Raw genomic sequence first — 21,461 nt, 5'->3', positions numbered from 1 at the left:
AAATCACTGATTGATGAACATCGAGTAAGTTTTGTGGAAAGGGTGTAATCGAATTCGATTACATTTTTCCTTCTAAAAAAGGACACCACCTTACACTTAGACACATTTAGATTTAACCTGTTTTCATCACACCACAGACTTACACACCTCAAATCGTTCTGCAAAGACATGCAATCAGTAGTATTGGTATATAAGGCACGTAAGGCTGGAACTAGTTCATGTTCAAGAAATTCTAGATATCTTTCCCCAGTTAAAGTATCATTGAAGAATATGGGCCCTATAACTTGCCTGCCAATTATGCCAGCCCAAACATTAGTTTTCTGGGGATATTGTGTATTAGTTTCCCTCACCCAGTGTGGGTTCTCGTCAGACCAGTAGCGACAGTTCTGCTTATTAACATGGCCATTTAGGGTGAATATAGCCTCACTAGAAAAAAGGATCCACTCCGAAGATATGCGATTTTCGTCAATGGCGTTCATCATTAATTCACACAACTGAACTCTGCGATCTGGATCGTCTTCCAATAACTCTTGAACAGGTTGCATTTTATAAGGTCGTTTGTTTGCACTTTTTAAAATTTTTAGCACAGATTTATGATGAATAGAGTTTTCGCGAGCTACTCTTCTGGCTGCAGTTACCGAATTTTCTCCCATCGCTAACAATACATTTAATTGGGTGTTTTCATCGATTTTAGAAGACCTTTGTCTTGAAACATCCCTCACGTGCCCAACTTCTCAAAATCTGCTTTCGATTTTACTAACCGTACCTTGGTTGATAGGTAGCAAATCTGGATATTTCTGCCTGAATAAGTGGACAACCTCTAGCTGAGTACGACTTCTGTCCCCATAACCAATCATTATTAAGATTTCAATCTTGTGGGATTCGGATAAATCAGGCATTTTTTCAATATAAGTTAACTTATTTAACAACTGGTTGAAATTCACTTTAACAGTGACTCTACAACAATGTCAGGAAATGCCTCGATACCAATAAAATAAACAAAGACGCCAAAAATTTACCAACACAAAATATTTCGAGACTTTTAATAATTTAATGGTTTTTATTTTTTTTTTCCTATTTCTCCTTTAGATAATCACAAAAGTAAATAGGGCAATTTAATCAGGAAAAAGGACTCTTTTCAATGAGAGTTTAAAAAAAGTGGCTTTCCATTTAAAAAAAAAGTTTGGGTTAATTTGGACCGCCCCTGTAGGTGAAAAAATACAACGATACACAAAAATCGACGGGTCTCAGGAATTTTGCGCGATAAATTTTGATTAGTTTTAACGAAATTTATTCCAGTTAAAGTCACCACACTGTACAGGATGTTCCGTTGATCATGTTACAAACTTCTAGGGCAGAGAGAAAACGTCAAAAGAAAAACAAAAGTTCATATAAACATGGGTCTGGAAAAGCTTCCTCAGGGAGCTAGAGCTCTTTGAAAATGACCTTTAAAAACTAGTTTTTTTTTAATAGCTCCGGAACTACTTTAGCTACCGCAACCAATTTTGGGAGGTAGATTATTGTTAGTACGTTTATTCTTTTGAACCTACTAAATAAAAAAAAATTATCAGGGGCTTTAGAATCAGGGGGGTATTTGGTAAATTTAGGCCCATTTCTTTAAGACTTTAATTTCTGCCCGTTTGGGCATTAGATTATGATGTTCCTATGCTTTTTACATAAAAAAGGTGCTCTTAGTAAAAGTCGGTAAATGGTAAATATTACCGTTTTTGTGGAAATTGGCGAAAAGCAAGTTATGAGATACAAAAATGAATTACCTATAATTATTAATAAAGAATTAAAAAAAAAATCTGGCGTAAATAAAAAATAAATGTTTAAAAAAAGTTAAGGTAGCCACTTTATTAAATTGGTACTCAAATTAATTAACTGTCACTTTAATTACCTTGAGGCATAAAATGTGTAAATGATTTTAAGTCTAATAAAAAACCAACAAATTAACAATTTTAGAAACGTAAACAAATTTTATTAAAGATTGGTATTACAAAAATAAACTTAAAATATTAATTGCTCAAAATGCCGGCCGCCACGATCGATACATTTATTGTATCTACACACCATATTAAGGTTGACGTGGTTAAAAATATCAGGCGTGGTTTGGATTACTTCAGCAGCTGCGGAAATTCTGGCTACCAGGTCTTCTTCTGACTCGACTGGAGTTTCATATACGAGACTTTTCATATGCCCCCAAAGAAAAAAATCTAAGGGTGTCAAATCTGGTGAGCGCGCTGGCCAGGTGACAGGGCCTCCGCGGCCAATCCAGCGCCTTCCAAAATTTTCATTTATAAACTCGCGGACAATAAGTAAAAAATGAGCTGGCGCTCCATCGTGTTGTAGCCTGTCGTATATTTAGGGGCAGATCATCTAATAGTTCTGGCAGTACATTTCTTAAAAAATTTAAATAAATATTTCCCGTTAAACGAGGAGGCAACATAATTGGACCAATTAAGCGTTCTCCAACAATGCCGGCCCACATATTGACCGAAAACTTATGTTGATAGCTCCTAAAATGAATACCATAAGGGTTTTCCTCACTCCACACATGATTATTCTTAGAATTAAAAATGCCTTCTTTTGTAAAAAAAGCCTCGTCAGTAAAAAGGACATATTTTGGAAATTGAGGTTCTTCTGTACACCGGTCAAGAAACCACTGGCAAAAATTCACGCGGGGCATAAAATCATAGGGTCCTAATGATTGCACCTTTTGCAGGTGGTAGGGCCGAAGAAGCTGTTCATTAACAACGTTCCATACCCTAACATGATTTACATGCATCGCATTAGCTACTCGAGTAATTACTGATGGGTTATCTTCAAATCGCTGAAGCACTTCTTCCTCAAAATCCGGGATTCGGATGTTCCTTTGCGCGCCATTATCTTGGCGTTTTATTTTAACGGAGCCAGTCTCCCTGAGCCGTTGATTGACCCTTTCAAAAAGTGTGTGAGCTGGGATTCGCCTTTCGGGAAACCGCTCTTCATATAGTCGAGAAGCAGCTCTACCATTACATCGAACTTCCCCATAAATTAAAAGCATATCGGCGTATTCAGCAAAAGTGTAATCTTCCATTACTTAACCGTAATAAAAAGGGAATTAATATCATGTAAAAAATACTGACAGTGGCAATGAATTAGCATTATTATTATTATTATTATTAAAATAATTAATTCAGGTGCTGTATCTTAGTTTGGTTTTGGTCAATTTCCACAAAAACGGTGATATTTACCGACTTTTACTAAGAGTAACTTTTTTATGTAAAAAGCATAGGAACATCATCATCTAATGCCCAAACGGGTAGAAATTAAAGTCTTAAAGAAATGGGCCTAAATTTACCAAATAACCCCCTGATTCTGAAGCCCCTGGTAAATATTTTTTTTATTTAGTAGGTTCAAAAGAATAAACGTACTAACAATAATTTACCTCCCAAAATTGGTTGGGGCAGCTAAAGTAGTTCCGGAGCTATTAAAAAAAAACTAGTTTTTAAAGGTTATTTTCAAAGAGCTCTAGCTCCCTGAGGAAGCTTTTCCGGACCCATGTTAATATGAACTTTTGTTTTTCTTTTGACGTTTTCTATCTGCACTAGAATTTGTAACATGATTAACGGAAGACCCTGTATTATTAGAAATATTCAAATAAAACCAGACACTCTTATTTTATTGGCCACCACTGTATATATATAGATATTGATTGTATGATGATGTATTATATATATATAGGATATTGCGAGTAAGTGTGGATTCAAGTCACTTCAATATATGAAGACAGTTATGTCTAATTACGGCACCATCATTCTCATTATGTCTTTCGCAAAGCAAACTTTTTATCAAAATCGTCTTCATGAAACTCATAGACAAGTTTTACATTGTAGGGTCTTTTAAAATTTATTGAACTCTTGAACATGTAAATCCTGAAGAAATAATCTGTCCACGAGCTTTGGGTCTTCTCTTGCTTCATCTCTAATTAGTCGATTTTATCGATGCGATTACGGTGAATATTAGACAAAGATCCAGTTTCTTCACATTTTCACATTTAGCCACATACTTATGGTTAATATTTTTGTCTAGATGTAACGCATTAAACAGCAAGGCAGTAGATCTTGCAATGCTCCAATTTTGATTTTGACAGCTTTGCTATTTCTTCCGTGAATTAAATAAATCATTGTTCAATAATTATTAGAATTACATAAGTAACCTAACAACCTGAAATTAAAGAAAAAGTTTTTTCATGATATACGATAACTGTAATGTCTGGGTGATCTAATTGTTCTTGCTGGTACCATTGTTTCCGAAAATATACCAAAAAAGTCAATAACAAATAAGAATGCAACATTTTCGGTTGGAGTACCCTATATTATTAGCGCAGACGTCGTATGACTTAGTAGATCTTTTAAACTGAAATTTGCACATCAAAAGTATGAGCAATCTAGTAAATGCAAACTTTAACTTCTTGGTATTTGAGCTAACGTTCTGTTAATTCACTTACAGTGGGGTAGTCTGTAGTACACCCTGACAAAGAAGCTTTTTACTTACAAATTTAATTAGATTATTTCAAGTTACAGTTATGAATATAAACTATCCAATTGACTTTACCCTCACTAGAAACTTGCATAGTTTTGCTTCTAAAGAACTATACTTTAAGAGTAGTAGATTTAATCTATTTAAAACATGATTTACCTCCCAAAATTGGTTGGGGTAGCTAAAGTAGTTCCGGAGCTATTAAAACAAAACTAGTTTTTAAATGTTATTTTCAAAGAGCTCTAGCTCCCTGAGGAAGCTTTTCCGGACCCACGTTTATATGAACTTTTGTATTTCTTTTGACGTTTTCTATCTGCCCTAGAAGTTTGTAACATGATCAACGGACACCCTGTATATGGCTTAATGAAAAAATGACATTAACTGCATGAAAAAAAAACATGATGTCAGGCAATTTTTCAAGTCATATTGGAAATAAGGAAAATCTCAGTTTGTTTTATGAATTTTTTTTTCAGGAAAATAAATGACATCAAAACATATAACCAAGCCCCCTAAAAAGTAAATAATAACGTTTAATGCCTGGCAGTAATAAATAAATTAGCATCCGTAGAACTAGGTTTATATTTTTAAGTCAATAAAAAACATGGAATATTTTTACTATTACATAAAAAAACTGTTAAGTATACTTACAGTAAACCAGTTCCACACATGATCAACAAAGTGGCATAAAAGACTTTTTTGCAAGTGTCCTTTTTCTTGTCAGATGGTTTAGCTCTAGCACCACAGTTACCGCAGCAGCGGCAACAGCAGAAAAAGACTCCGCATATCGGAAATAGCACCACACACAGTAATAGAAGAATCACCAACGCTACTAGTTGACTATAGTAGCTGATCACGTCTCTTGGCTCTGGATTGTTAAACTTGATGTCGTTCTTGTCGATAGATATAATTCCTGAAATTTTTTTACAGAAATATTAAATTAATATGTGGCGAATTCACCATTAGGTCACAAAAAAAATTTGAAAAAACCTTAGAAAATTGTATGTTTGTATTTTTATGTTATAATATTCACAAATGTAAACATTTATGAAGCATATTTCGGTGAAAATTTCTCTGCCTGATTAAACGTTTTTAGTAGTGCGTAATATTTATTAGGCCCCCACAGGGTAATGCACAGCAACTTTTAACATATAAGATAGAAGATATTTTATTAGATCTCTATTCCTGGAACGATAAATTGTGTTTTGGTGATTTTAATATGAATATAAACAATCATCAATCCAATCTGTTAAGTGCTGCACATATTAATTTAATTTTTCTCAGCTAATTACTGAACCAACCCAAGTCAATGCAAAAAAAGCTCTACTATAATCGATCTGATTTTTTATAATAAGGACAATGGTAGAAATTAGAGACCCAAATGTATCTGACCACTTTCTAATTTATTGCGAAAGTCAATTTCTTCACCTCAAATATTTTTTAGCTTTTTGATCGTCATGCGACAATAAGAAATGAAAAGGGTAAGATAATATTCGTCTTGTTTCTTCGCAATAAATATATAATAAATAACTGTTCACTGAATAAACAAAAATGTTTTTTAAATATTCGCTTTCCTATCCCGTAAAATTACTTCAAAAGTTGGAATGAGCACATATTATTAATAAAATAAAAATCAATAACCCACTAAAACGTGAAGGATATTCCAAACACTTCGCATTTTACTAACGACCTATTTGTTCAACTGAACTGATTTTTGTAAACAAGGCTGCAGAGACATAACGCAGCTGTTTTGGCAGGATGCCAGGTAATAAGAAAATATGCGGGAAAGCTTCTTTTTTAGCATAGAACATAATACGTGGTAATAAAAATTACATACAAGTGGGCGAGTTATTGGCCAAGGCAAGGAAATATATTTTTTGTATAACTTTGTAGTTCTGACCCAAATTTCGTACTTTTGATCTGAATATCTTGAAGATAAAAGAATTAAATATATGACTACAAATATCCGATGGAACATATAAAATTGACGTACTGGATGAAGAAGCTTCAAATATCTGGAATTAAAGTGAAAATGATTAAATTTAAAACATATAAGTTAATTAAAATATCTCAAAGGTATGAAAAAAAAACACTTCAGTGTGGCCGGAATTTAATTTTTAATTACTCCTAGAAAGTGGAGGTACAATTAAAAAATTTAATTCTTACAAGAATTGTTATTTATTTTACTTTTTAATTATTGTTTTTCTCAAAGAGTTTGTATAGTTACTTACACTAAACATAATTTTTCCAATTACATTAAAATCTTTTTAGTCTTTTTAAATATCATAATTCAATATCTGTTACTATCTAGACATCAATTTGCCACACTCAGCATAAGTAGCAAACAATATTACGAGGGTTGTCTTTTAAGTTTTGCATATGCAGCTGGAATAAAACAAAAAATAACTTTTAACGACTTTATTGTTTTTCAAAGTATTCTCCACGAAATTTAATGCACTTTTGCATGCGCTCAAACCAATTGTCAAAGCTGTTATTCCACTCGTTTGTGGGTACTGTCAAAATTGCATTTTTAAAGGCGTTAACTGCTTCCTCTGGCGTCTGAAACCTCTGACCACGCAGTTCATTCTTGATTTTTGGAAAAGTATAGAAATCGTTGGGACTTAGGTCGGGACTGTACGGAGGATGATCCAATCATTCGACATTTTGATAAGTTAAAAATTCAATAGTTCTCGGGGCTGTGTGCGAACTTGCATTGTCTTGGTGGAGGATGATTCGTCGTTGTGGGTTCGCTTTTCGAAGCTCAGCGATGACTTTCGGCAAACAAATGGTAATGTACCAATCGGCAGTAACAGTTCGTTGATTCTCCAGAGGAATTGTTGCAACATGACCTGCTTTTGAGACAAATGTTGCAACCATCTTTTTGGATACACTTCGAGAACGAATGACTTTTGTTGGCTTTTCTTCATCTTGAAATACCCATACAGATGACTGACGTTTATTTTCAGGTTCATATGAGTAAATCCATGATTCATCACCACTGACAATGCTGTACACATTTTTAGAGTTTCCTGCCTCAAAGCGGTCTAGAGTTGTTTGACACCACATCACCCTAGCTTCTTTCTGTTCTTCAGTTAACAGATGCGGTATCCAGCGGGAAACTAATTTTCTTACCCGTAATTCTTCATGCAAAATTTTTTGAATTGAGGTCTTTGAAATCGCCAATGAAGCCTCAATCTCACGATATGTCGATCTTCCGTGATAAGCATACGCACAGCATCGATGTTTTCTTGGGTGACAGCCGTTTTTGGTGCACCTGACCTTGGATCGTCGCTAAGACTAACCCGTCCACGCTTGAATTCTGCATACCAACGAGAAACTGTCGACTGATGTGGTGCTTCATTACCGAAAACAGAAATCAACTCAGCACAGCATTCTTGTTGAGATAATTGCCTTCGAAAATTGTAAAAAATGATGGCCCGAAAATATTCTCTGTTTAATTCCATGGTATGCGCAATTTGCTACCTTTAAAAATTCACTGTAGCTGTAAAACTATATGTATCGCACTGACGTTTTGAATTTAAGAAAAGTAAAGTTTGAGGTTAAGTTTGAATAATGACATTTGATTAGTGACGCCCTCTATGTTTCTATATGCAAAACTTAAAAGACATCCCTCGTACTATCTAGACATCAATTTGCCACACTCAGCATAAGTAGCAAACAATATTACGTAGAATCCGCTTATATTTCAATGAACATAACTATTATATTTACAATTTAAAATGTTTAATCTTTAATAATACTGCAACACTTAAATCATTGTCAGCAGAATCTTTATATAAACATATTTAAGAATTAAGGTTATTAAAATAATTAAAGATAAGACTTCATAGAACAGATAACTAACTACCAATCTCGAAATAATAAAAATATAAATATGATGCACTTCTGATGTGATTGAATGACTCATGAAATATATTTGGAAAACTGTTATCTTTTTTTAAAAATGTAATTAAAGAGAACAAAGCTTCCAGTTCAAAGGCGGGATTGTGCACATGTTTATTTATGTATTGTAGGTACTTGTAATAGATTATTAACGCATCTTTTAAACCAATATTTGGTTACTTAGTTGTGGTATAAGACATATGTATACCGGGTGCCTTAGGAAAGTGGTTATTATTTAATTTTTTATATTTCAATCTAGAGTGTCATGAATAGTTTAAAATTGTCAATTTTACATCAAGTAGTCCTAGAAAAATATAATTGACTGTCTTTTGTTTCTCACAGCATTTTTGCAAAATCGTATTTTCGGCTATAACTAATTTTTTTCAAAAGGAACCAGGGTGGCTCATTACCATTATTAAAAAGTGAATTTTTTTACAAATAATTTGATACCAGGCAATCGATATTTGGTAATCCTAATAAGTCTGAATTTTCAAAGGCACAGTTTAGCGACGCATACCTACCTAGTTTTTCCCAATTAAAAAACCTAAAGATTGCTCTGAATTAATAAAATATTTGTGTCCGTTTTAAGTAGATTTTGAAGCGACTTTTTAGCATTTAGTAGTTCAGTGAAACCTCCCGATACGGACACCTCCAATGAAGGACAACTCCCTTGAGCCGAAATTTTTTTTTGGTCCCGTTAAAAATACACTAAATTCCCATATGCTTTAACGGACACTCTCTCGGGCGGATGCGGACACCTAAAAGTGGTCCAAAAAACCGCTAAACCTTCTTAGTCCGGGGAATCTGTACCATATTTCATGAAAAAAAAAATTGCAAACCGCAAACGAATGACTGGATATGGTAAAGGGATTCATAAGAAACACAAAAAAAATAAATTCATACCTGGGGTAGTTGCCGGGTGGTTTTGCGGGGGTGAAAACTGAAAAAAACAGCTGGAGCGTTTTTCTATCGCCATTTCCGGCGAAAGTTGACGCCCAAATGAAAAGTGCTTAATGGCAAAGTTGTAGACAATATAAAAATCTATAATTTTTGTAGAGGGCACTTTTGAACATAACCTCAAAATGTTCAAGATAAATGCAAAAATTGCGAAAATTTTTTTTTTTTTTCGTTTTTTATTTTTCATTTATCCAAAAATTATGCAATATTTATAAAACTTGGTATAAATATACCCTTTAGTATCCTAAATAATATCTATTTTTTTCAGTACTATACAATAACAATTTTTCAAGAAATTCAAGTTTTTCAAAAAAAATACTTTTTTTTTAAACGAAATTTGTCCTTCAGAGAATTGTCCTAGGAAGTTCATATGGGGCTCATTTTTTTTGTTTTTATTTCTACTTTTTAATAAAATAAAGAAAGGTTATACTTCCCATTTGAAAATAAGCCAAATAATGCAAAAGACTGAAATTTTTTTTTTTTGCAACAATGAACTTTTTAATAATTGTTAATAATTTACTAACAATTTTTAAAATGTCAAATAAGTAATAGCACCACTAGATTCTACGAAAAAAAATACATAAGAAAATATATATTTCATCATGTAAAGTTCAATAGATTGTTTTATGCAGGAGACAATTCAAGCTTACCCCCCAGTATATATAATAATAATAATAATAATAATAATAATAAATAAATTTATTTGCCAGTAATAGTACAAGTTTAAAATGCATTATTGGTATACATTCTTCATACATGATAAATGTATTACTGCAAAATGGAGTTTAAGGCAGCAAAACTGATATTGAATAAACTCTTATTATTATCTTATTATTTATTTTTTTTTTCGTTTTTTATTTTTCATTTATCCAAAAATTATGCAATTTTCATAAAACTTGGTATAAATATACCCTTTAGTATCCTAAATAATCTCTATTTTTTTCAGTACTATACAATAACAATTTTTCAAGAAATTCAAGTTTTTCAAAAAAATTACTTTTTTTTTAAACGAAATTTGTCCTTCAGAGAATTGTCCTAGGAAGTTCATATGGGGCTCATTTTTTTTGTTTTTAGTTCTACTTTTTATTAAAATAAAGAAAGGTTATACTTCCCATTTGAAAATAAGCCAAAAAATGCAAAAAACTGAAAAATTTTTTTTTGCAACAATGAACTTTTTAATAATTGTTAATAATTTACTAACAATTTTTAAAATGTCAAATAAGTAATAGCACCACTAGATTCTACGAAAGAAAATACATAAGAAAATATATATTTCATCATGTAAAGTTCAATAGATTGTTTTATGCAGGAGACAATTCAAGCTTACCCCCCAGTATATATCACGTGCCTCGACGCGTATTCTGTATATTACACTAAATCAGCCATATAAGTCGATGTCGCTATATAATTATCGACGTGCAGAATGGATTTTTCGAACCCTTCAATCCTGAACTTACATGATCATTGAGCAGGTGCTAATGAGGTCGATGAAAACTCAGGGTGGACTGACGCATGGACGTGGCATGACTGAAAACGTCATTACCAAATTCATGTTAACCATGCAAAGTTTAGTGGAAGTTAGCACCGAAATGGAGAAATTTTGCAATGTCTCTTACTGCACATCCGAGCAGCACGTCGATGCGACTGAGTCTAGAATCACTAGAGATGCAGCTGATCTTGAAAAGTTATTGGTATTTTTCAGAAAATGTAATCCGTTTTCAGACACACAAAACCTGATGTCCATCTTTTCCGGAATTGTGGGTAACGAATCGATCAACTGCCATCGAGCGTACGAAGTTGGCATGCAGTCTGTCGAATCCGTAGTAGGTAACAATTTTAAGAATGTTAAATTTTCAAGAAAGAACAGGGTTTTATTACTAACATATGTTCAGGCATCGATCAAAGTAAACAACGAGAACATCATAATCGATCCTTTGATTTTATTTCAAAGAATATGCTTGAACATCAGCAAAAAAAAGTGACATGAAAAATTACTTAAAGTGTGAACTTGCGCCATATCCGTTGTCATTTTTTTCTGAAAACGGTATGCGGAAAAATGTTAAATCGCAACTATTTGACCTTTTTACCATCACAGAACCTACATCGGTTACCGAAAACGTTGTACATGTAATCGATGGCGGCTTTTTATTACGAAAAGTTGTATGGCAAAAAAATGATACTGTACAGATTATTATTCAAAAATACTTATCTTTTGTGCAAAATCATTATGCGACGAATTCGTGCATTATATTCGACGGTTATCCAGAAAGTGAGACTGATAACTCGACTGCAAGTTCAACAAAAGCAAGCGAACGATTAAGGCGGAAAAGTTTTTCGAACTTCCCTACATTTCACCTTGAACTGCACACACTTACTCTTTCGCAAGAGATTTTTTTGTTAAATGAAAATAACAAGGTAGAATTGATCAAAAACTTAGAAAAAGCTTTTAAGTTTGAAGGTTATTCAGTTAAAGTCGCTGAAGAAGATGCAGATTCCTTAATTGTTAATAGTTCAATTGAAATTGCTGAAAGTAATATGTTTAAAAATTCAGCAACTGGAGTAACTGAATATAACAAGCAGATCGTCATTGTAGGCCAATATGTTGATTTTTTAGTTTTATTGCATCAATTCAATTTAAACAATGCACCGATCTACTTTTTGAAAGTAGGTGCAGGAAAAGTAAATTATGCAATTTATTCATCAAAAAGTTTCAAATTCCAGCACTACCAATCTATTATTGCTTTTATCCATTGTTTTACTGGCTGCGATTCAACATCTGGGTTCGCAGAGAAAGGCAAAAAAAAAAACCGTGGAAGCGCTCATGAACTCTCCGAACTTGGCTGAATTAGCAAAGCCATTTTATGAGCCTGATTCTCATCCAACTGTAATAGCTCACAATGGTTGTAATATGATTGCACATATTTACAATTACACTAAAGAAAAAGCATCTTTGAACGATTTGAGATTTCAGCGTTACGAAATCTTAACTGCTAAATCTACATTCAAATTAGAAAAGTTACCACCAACAATTGGAGCAGCTATACAGCATTGTTTCAGAGTATATCATCAACTTCAAATGTGGCTTGGTAACAACTTAAGTGCAACCATGTGGGGATGGAAAGAGTCACTCGTGAATAATAGTACAATTCTTATGCCTCGATACACAAGCGACACGATGATACCCGAAGAGTTACTCAAAAAAATCTTTTGCACCTGCAAAGGTAATTGCAGTACAAATCGATGTGGGTGTAGGAAGCATGGGCTATCGTGCACATCATTGTGCACTAATTGCCAAGATACAGGCAACTGCTCCAATATCGATGAAATAGAGAAAGATTGCAGTGATTCGGAAGAGATTTTAAATGAGTTTGAACTTCCAAGAATCTCATTAGACGTCGAAAATGAAAAAGAATGTGAAGACTCTGATATCAGCGATTATGAAGATGCGGAAAACGCTGAAGAACCAGATTGTACTGGAGAGTCCGACCATGAACAAGTTTCACAGCATGTAAATAAAAAAAAGGCTAATAAATCAATAAAACAATACGTCGTATTATATAAACTGTATAATATTGTATTATATTTTCTTGTATAATAAAATATATAATGTATTCATGAAATCAAATACTGCAATAAATTTTCAGCAATTTTGTAAAATTTTAATCAATTTTGTAAAATTATTTCATACTTTATTAAATATTTTTTATGGAAATATGTAAAAACCGCTGATTACGATCAAAAAGTAGCCAATTTTTGTTGAATAAAATCGATTTGGAATTGGTAAGTTCGAAAAATCGATTCTACCCTTCGAAAATTATAAAGCGACATCGATTTCTCTGGCTGATTTAGTGTAATATACAGAATACGCGTCAAGGCACGGGATACATACTGGGGGGGTAAGCTTGAAGTGTCTCCTGCATAAAAAAATCTATTGAACTTTACATGATGAAATATATATTTTCTTATGTATTTTTTTTTCGTAGAATCTAGTGGTGTTATTACTTTTTTGACATTTTAAAAATTTTTAGTAAATTTTTAACAATTAATAAAAAATTCATTGTTGCAAAAAAAAATTTTCCAGTTTTTTGCATTTTTTGGCTTATTTTCAAATGGGAAGTATAACCTTTCTTTATTTTATTAAAAAGTAGAAATAAAAACAAAAAAAATAAGCCCCATATGAACTTCCTAGGACAATTCTCTAAAGGACAAATTTCGTTTAAAAAAAAAGTAATTTTTTCGAAAAACTTGAATTTCTTGAAAAATTGTTATTGTATAGTTTGAAAAAAACAGAGATTATTTAGGATACTAAAGGGTATATTTATACCAAGTTTTATGAAAATTGCATAATTTTTGGATAAATGAAAAATAAAAAACGAAAAAAAAATAAATTTTCGCAATTTTTGCATTTATCTTGAACATTTTGAGGTTATGTTCAAAAGTGCCCTCTACAAAAATTATAGATTTTTATATTATCTACAACTTTGCCATTAAGCACTTTTTATTTGAGCGTCAACTTTCGCCGGAAATAGCAATAGAAAAATGCTCGAGCTGTTTTTTTTTCAGTTTTCACCCCCGCAAAACCACCCCGCAACTACCCCAGGTATGAATTTATTTTTTTTATGTTTCTTATGAACCCCTTTACCACATCCAGTCATTCGTTTGCGGGTTGCAATTTTTTTGTTAAAAAGTACAGATTCCCCGGACTATCTCTTGAACGGACACAGAAAAAATTTAAACACGCAATCGGGGGTTGCATTGGCGCCAGAGCCTGGGTTTTCCCCGATACGACGGTACTCCTCGCATGGCGCCGGTTTGTCGGGATCTTTTTGTGTTTTGACTGTTTTGTTAATGCATTTGGCTTTAGCTTATTGTCGTATCTTCTAGCGTTATTAGCGTAACAACCGATATGTCGTCGAAACGTAAAGTGGTAACTCTTAAAGAAAAAGTTGACGTAATTGAGATTTTTAATAAAGACAAACTAACTAAGCGTACGCGACTTAGCAAAACACAGGCAGCTGATTATTAAAAATAAGGATGTTTTATTAAGTAAGTTCCCCTCAAGTATAAATGTGAATGAAAAAAGAAGCTTCCTAAGAGAAGAGGGCAGAAATATTGACAGACAGTGCTGTGAGTGGTTCATTAGAGCTCGAAGCAAAAATATTCCATTATCAGGAAACATACTTCAATTATTACTGTATATTTTACATGTGCCTATTATCTTTTTAGGTACAATTGTTAAAACGAGAGCCAAAGAAATCGCTGATGGTTTGGGGTATAAAACTTTCAGTGCATCAGAAGGTTGGCTGCAAAAGTTTCGTACCCGGCACAACATTGCTTTTAGAAGTAAGTGCCCGTAAGTGTGAACTCTGCCGATGTCACGACATTTTGGGAGAAAGTACAATCTATAATTAAGAACTATGCTCCCAAAAATATCTATAATGCTGATGAGACTGGGCTATTTTTCCGAGCAGTGCCAAACAGGACTCTACATTTGAAGCGAGAAAGATGTATTGGAGGTAAATTTTCAAAAGAGAGACTGACTATACTTTTTTGTGTAAATATGGAGGGACAATGTGAAAGAATTGCCAGTTACTTATAGGTGGAATAAAAAAGCTTGGATGACCGGTGAACTAATGGCCGGATTTTTTTGCCTCCAAACTGCCTTTCTATTAGATCAGGGCATTATTAAGAGTTTTAAAACATTTTATGGGACAATCATTATTTAAAAACTTTTATTAGCCATAAATACTGCTGAATCAGCCCAAGAATTAGCCAAAAAAATACACGTCCTAGATGCAATTTACTTTATAAACATTGCATGGGACCAAGCGACAAAGAAAACGGTTCAAAATTGCTTTATTAAGTCTGGCATTACACACTCTAATAGTTCCGAAAATAAAGCAGAAAACCTGGAAATCTGGGAAAATGAAGACGACATTCCATTGTCACTTTTAGCTCAAATGTTGAGGAACAAGGATAATTTTGGAATGATAAACAATAATGATATCAACGAATTTTTTAATGTAGACAATGATTTAATATTGGAGCAAATTGATGACCTTCCTCTGGAGGTTTCGAATCAAGAGGAAGTAGTGGTATAATCCGATTAGTCAGAAGAGGAACACGTTGAGGAAGAAGAGGAATTGACTACCTATCAACAGGCTTTTAATATGAAGCAGCAGTCTAGGGGTGACCTTTCTGCTCTAGATTTACTATCTAAGCTTGATTTTCATTTCCAAGATACTTTGCTCAACAAAAAAAATCGACAAACGTCTTTATTAGAATATTTTAAACATAAACAATGATCTTAATTTGTACATGTGTTCCAAAATATTTACATATTATTTCTTACAATATGTATGTATGGACTAGTTTAGTTTATTTTCGGTTTGCTATTTCATAAGTTTTTGTTTTGGTTTATTTTTTTTTGCATAATTATAATTATTTTGTAACCCTAATTATATACTTATTGTCATTAAATAATTAATAATAAACTTGTTTAAAAAAATAACATGCTGTTTAATTTTGCTTCTGTGTGGCCTTTTTCCCTTGGACGGACATTGGATATTGTATATGAACTCAATATAGTGATTAATGATGTGAATATGCGTTCAAATTGTGCAATGCATACAGACAATTTAAACTCATAATATTTCAGTACATCGTATAATATATACGGTAGATATAAAGATATTTACATGATGAAATTTGAAGAAGGTTCGGAGAAAATTTGCTGAAGAAGGTTATTTGCTCTTTTTTTTTATTTGATTTTTAAATCCAAAATCATAAACTTCTTTAGGTTCTGATGTTGTAACTAAGAAACAGTCAATAAACATTCGACTTTATTTCATATATTTATAAGAGTATAAATCTCGTAATCACACAGATACCTGGTATCTCATTGTATTTTTACAATAATTTATTCCAAAATGTAATTTTAATAATAAATATTTAAAGTGCCATCGAATTCAACATGTGCGTTGGTAACTCTACCATATCGACATCGACCTTTGTTAGCCGTGAATTAAACGGTGTCATTTCCTGTAATATGGTGAGCGCCTGAGTGATTTGCCTGCGACACGAATTCTGTTTTAATTTTAACAAGAATTACTCTTTAAACCTGATATAAAGCTTATATTGAATAAATACCATTAACCATTATGGGGATAAGGGGTTTCCTAGGTATCTGAAAGCAGAAGTTTACTCCTGTGCAAATACACTTTTTTTTATATGCCGCCAAAAAACATAGGAATTGATTTTTTTGATTGAGAATTAAAAAGTTTCTTTTTTCTTACTTACCGGGCATAAGAATGTCCTCGGGAGCGCAAACATTAATGAACGCCTTAGTTAGGTTATAGAGTCCAACCATTCCAGCGGCGTTAAACGACGAGTTGCTGTAATATTGGGCAGTGTTATTGAAGTCCCTGTAGTTGACAGTAATGTCAAGACCGAGAACAGCCATGTCCAGGTTTTCAGTGATTTTTTTGATCCTCGTGGTAAATGAACCTAAAAATACAAAAGAATAAGATAAAAAATAGAATAATAATAATAATAATAATAATAATAATAAATTTATTATCAATAAATAGCATTACAATCATAGTAACATATACACATAAATCTATTATAACTTATTAGAGTGTATTCAAATAATACCAATTTTAATTAATTTCTAATTGTACCATAATGAACTAAAACTAAACCTACACCTATTCTATACATATACATCAAATTTCTAATTTTTTTCTTCTTCAAACTAGATTTTCAAAAATTGTGCAGTTGGTGACTATATAAGATTTACATTTTTTCAAGCAAATTTAATTTTTTTTTATTTTTCTAATATCTACTAACAAGTTATATAAACTGCTCAACAATCAAACTGGATATTTTATAAATTACCGAAATTTGCCTAAAAAAATTAAATTCATCAAGTTGCGTTTTATGCTATGAGTAAATCCTGTTGATAGCAAATATTTTTTGTCGTTTTTTTTTTTTCATACATTCTTATCTCTTTTAAATAATTCGGTTTCAAAATCCTAACAATTTAGTCACATAAAAGTGCTTGCAGAGACTTTATTATTCTCATTGTTACCAATAAATCTCTTTACTTTCTTAAAAATAATGGTTCGTACGTTGTCTACAGGAGGGCCTAACTCAAGAAGAAGTTGCTAACCGGTTAAATGTGTCCCAAAGTGTCGTGAGTCGTGCATGGAATCGATATGTAGAGACTGGGTCTACAGCTTACAGGCATGGTGGAGGCCGAGAACGTGCTACAACCAATGATGGGCGTCGACCTCGACACGTCAACTATGTCAACAATGTCGACAATGGAGATCTAGGTTAGGTTTAATGTTTATTTTTATTAGTTCCTGTCCTCTCAGAAGTGTAAGGGGTTCTGTATCCCGTCTCCTCTGTGTAAATCGATGAGAGAAATTATATTTTAATTGATTTATTTCATTAAGTGACATAAAATGAGTGGAAGAAAGTGCAACAAGAACTTTCAAGAACTTAAATTTGATTTGATAAAAGAAAATGGGAAATATTCAGCAAAGTGTAGATTCTGTGATAATATTATTAAAAATACCGGCGCTAGAAGATTACAAGCTCACAGGTAATTACAGTACATTTATAATTCCCATCCTTCCCGTGCACTATAAAATTTTAAAATTTGGTTTTTTACATAATATCTTATAATAGAGGTAAGCTACATAAGATTTTTATTTTATAGCTTCTTTTTTCTTTTATCCTCTCCTCCTCTTACTTCCTTGTAAAACTTTTCAGAAATTGCACAATAGAAATATTTATTAAAATAATAAATACATAAAAAAATAGATTTTATCCACTCCTTCTACATCTTGTAAAATGGTATAGTAAATTGATTCTTTCCCCAATATTTTTATAACCAATTAATTATTTTAATCTTTAAAAAAACTTTAATAAATCGGTAAATCAAAATGCCCAACTTTTGATTAAGCATTTGATAATACGAACTTTTATATTATTATTTATTATTTTAGAAATATTTGCAAGGAAGTTCGCCGTCGTTGTAGTAATATGGTTGAGGGTATGAACCAAAATGAAATAACGACAGTAGAATTAGAAGATGATGATGATTTTCCTGTTGTACCTGAAAGAAGTGGTACTGTAAGTTTACTAATAAATAATCATACACAGGGTGGAATTCTTACGTGGAAAAAATTTAAAGAATATGACTATGGTAATAAACAATGACTATTATACAAAATTAAATTCACAAAAACATTAAAATCAAGAACAGTGACCAATGAATTTTTATTTATTTAAAATGGGACAGTTCTTATATTAATATATTTTGATAAATTAATTACACACAAAATTCAAAAGTTTTATATATTGCATAAATAATATAATATCGCATTTTTGATATCGAATTGATTCTATTTAAGAATTCCTTCCTGCACACTTACATAAATTAACTATTTTTTATTTTATTTAGAGCGCACATTCAAAAAATGGTCAATGTATTCAAGTTGAGGCTTACTTAGTGTCGGAAGATGGATCGCTTGTTTCAGTTGGTTCAACGGATTCACATAGTACCAATAATACAGAAGAAGTCGCGGCTCCTGATGTAACCGAAGAAAGTTTCCCTAACTCTAAAAATAATACAAATTTTGCAAAAAAAACAAATGAAGATGACTTGGGGATAATTCGAAAGCCCCCAAAAAGAAATTTGTTAACGACACTGGTAATGTCTAATAAAAAAAGCAAACTAGCTGATTCTGATATAGAATCTTCATCAACTTTATCTGTTAACGATGCAATAAATTTAGATCCTACTAATACTCCATCTGGAAAACAAAGACAGCTCAAACAATCAAGAAAAATAACGAAATATATAGATGTTTTAAGAGAAAACGAAGATGAAAAAATAGATCTAGCATTGGCTAAATTTATATTTGGATGTAATCTACCCTTTAGGGTAGTTGAATCACCTTTATTCAAAAACTTCATTAGGACAATTCGTCCTGCGTATGTTGATCACATACCTGGCCGTAAAAAACTCAGTACAACACTATTGCAGACATGTTATAAAGAGTGCCTTGATAGTGCTCGCAAAGAGGTTAAATCAGATTCGGTCATTTTGTGCAATGGTTGGAAAAATTCATCTAGCAACACCAAGACCGTTGTAACAATGTTACACTCGACCGATGGAGAGAGTGGTTTTATTGATGCCTGGGATTTAACGACTGAATCAGAGACTGCAGAGAAACTTGCTGAGATAATTATACAATCTAGAGAAATTGCTAAAGAAAAATATAATGTTGATGTGTACGCTGTAGTTTCTGATAACGCTAGTGCAATGGTTAAAATGGGATCTCTCTTAAAACATTGTTTGTGGCACAGTACTTGTAACAGTCACACAGGCAATCTTTTAGCAAAGGATATATTGGACAAGAAATTGCTGGAAAATGTTGTTCTTGTGCTTAAAGAGTTCAAGCAACCTGACTTCGAAAAAATGATTTTAGATGAAGGAGGTCGAAGAATTAAACTTCCTGTAGAGACGCGTTGGTGTTCATATCGTAATTCGTTTAAGAGTTTTTTGGAAAATTTAGATTACATGAAAAAAATTATAGCAGCTACAAGAAAAAAAATTAAGCCGAAAGTTACTGAATTAATATTCAAGGACGACTTTGCTGATACAAAATCCAATTTGTAATCTTATTAATAGCTGTCAGAGCGGGGATACTTCGTTGGCAGATGCTGTGAATCTTTGGCTCGCATTGGAGGTACCAGAACCTTTTGCAGAAAAACTAAAAAGCAGACAAGAAATGGCAATAAACGTTTATGCATTGACAGCATACTTTTTTCATCCAACATATGACAATTCAAAATTATCCTCGTCTCACACTGGAAAAATAAATTCTTTTCTTTTTAAACATCTCAACAACAAGGGAATAGAGGAATGGGATTCTTTTAATATCAGATCAGGTAAATGAATATCCATAACTTTTATAAAATAAATACTTATAAACTTTTTTGTAGGTATATTCGAAATTCTTTACAAGAAGAACGTAACGAAGCCGTTAGTATTTTGGAGAATGGCTATGATGGAGTGCCCAGTCTTGGGCTCCTTGGCTCTTAATTTGCTTAAAATTCCGGCATCTTCTGCTCAAATTGAGAGATATCTTTTAACCATTCGAAAATGTTAGTGCATCTTTATTATACCCTTACCCTTAATACTAAAAACACAATACAAAATATTGAGTTACTTAACCCTGATGATGATGACTATGATGAGGAAGATGACTAAAATTCTAAATTAAATTTATATTAATTTTTAATAGGTATAATATATGATATATTATACATTTTTGTATTTTTTTATTTTAATGATACCTAATTGTTGACATTGACGACATTGTTGACATTCATGATGTCATCTATAAAGTTGACATCATGACATAGTCGACGCGTCGACAATTGAATTGTTGACATGACATTGTCGACGCCGCCCAACCCTGGCTACAACTCATGCTCAAGACCGCTATATAACAGTAACTGCAAGAGAATTAACAGCTACTTAAGGCATTCTACTGGGAGGGTAATTTCTAATTAGACTGTTAGAAGAAGGTTACATGCGTCCAATTTAAGAACCAGACGACGTGCCACACATCCACGGTTGACGGGGGAACATCGTGCATGCAGAAATCGGTGGGCAATAGAACACAGTAATTGGAATTTTCAAAACTGTATGTTTACGAATGAGTCCAGATTTCCGCTACATATGTGTGATGGTCGAATTTTGGTGTAGAGGGAAAGGGGACAACGATACCATGAAAATTTGATGGCGCCCACTACCCTTTTTGGTGGCGGTTCAGTTTACGTTCGGGGAGGCATATGTTTCGATGGCCTCACCGATTTAGTGGTGTTAAGAAATAAAACAATGAACGCTATACGATATAGAGGCATTATTATAGAGAACATAATAATTGTACCATTTTTTGGTGCAATAGGCGAAGAATTCGTTTTAATCGATGATAATGCGCGCCCGCATCGTGCGAGAATTGTTAATGATCGCATTGAATTTCATGGCATTACCA

At 32.7% G+C, this 21,461-nt stretch overlaps 2 protein-coding genes across 5 annotated transcripts in view; one reads left to right on the top strand and one right to left on the bottom strand.

The window, feature by feature from the left end:
• LOC126743982 (prominin-like protein) overlaps nt 1-21,461 on the bottom strand; it is a 126,093-nt gene that overhangs the window by 79,043 nt on the left and 25,589 nt on the right. For all 4 annotated transcript variants that reach the window (XM_050451291.1, XM_050451298.1, XM_050451306.1 and 1 more), the window contains 2 exons: nt 16,681-16,887; nt 5,173-5,434 (listed from right to left, as the gene is read on the bottom strand). In XM_050451291.1, the coding sequence (XP_050307248.1) occupies nt 5,173-5,434; nt 16,681-16,887 (469 nt within the window). The remainder of the gene's footprint in view (nt 1-5,172; nt 5,435-16,680; nt 16,888-21,461) is intronic.
• Nucleotides 11,087-20,349, top strand: LOC126744161 (uncharacterized). Its single transcript, XM_050451522.1, has 3 exons — nt 11,087-11,204; nt 17,525-18,525; nt 18,857-20,349. The coding sequence occupies exons 2-3, from the start codon at nt 18,436-18,438 to the stop codon at nt 20,075-20,077; spliced, it is 1,311 nt and encodes a 436-aa protein (XP_050307479.1). The 5' UTR covers nt 11,087-11,204; nt 17,525-18,435; the 3' UTR covers nt 20,078-20,349.

This window comes from Anthonomus grandis, chromosome 1, assembly GCF_022605725.1.
Source record: "Anthonomus grandis grandis chromosome 1, icAntGran1.3, whole genome shotgun sequence".
NCBI classification, from domain to species: Eukaryota; Metazoa; Arthropoda; class Insecta; order Coleoptera; family Curculionidae; genus Anthonomus; species Anthonomus grandis.
This window is presented reverse-complemented; position numbering and strand designations above follow the sequence as displayed.

Excerpts from the sequence above, each read along its gene's own strand:
- LOC126744161 (XM_050451522.1), top strand. The coding sequence starts at position 18,436 with ATGGTTGAGGGTATGAACCAAAATGAAATAACGACAGTAGAATTAGAA. Across the intron at positions 18,526-18,856 it reads TACCTGAAAGAAGTGGTACT|AGCGCACATTCAAAAAATGG; the intron begins GTAAGTTTACTA and ends TATTTTATTTAG.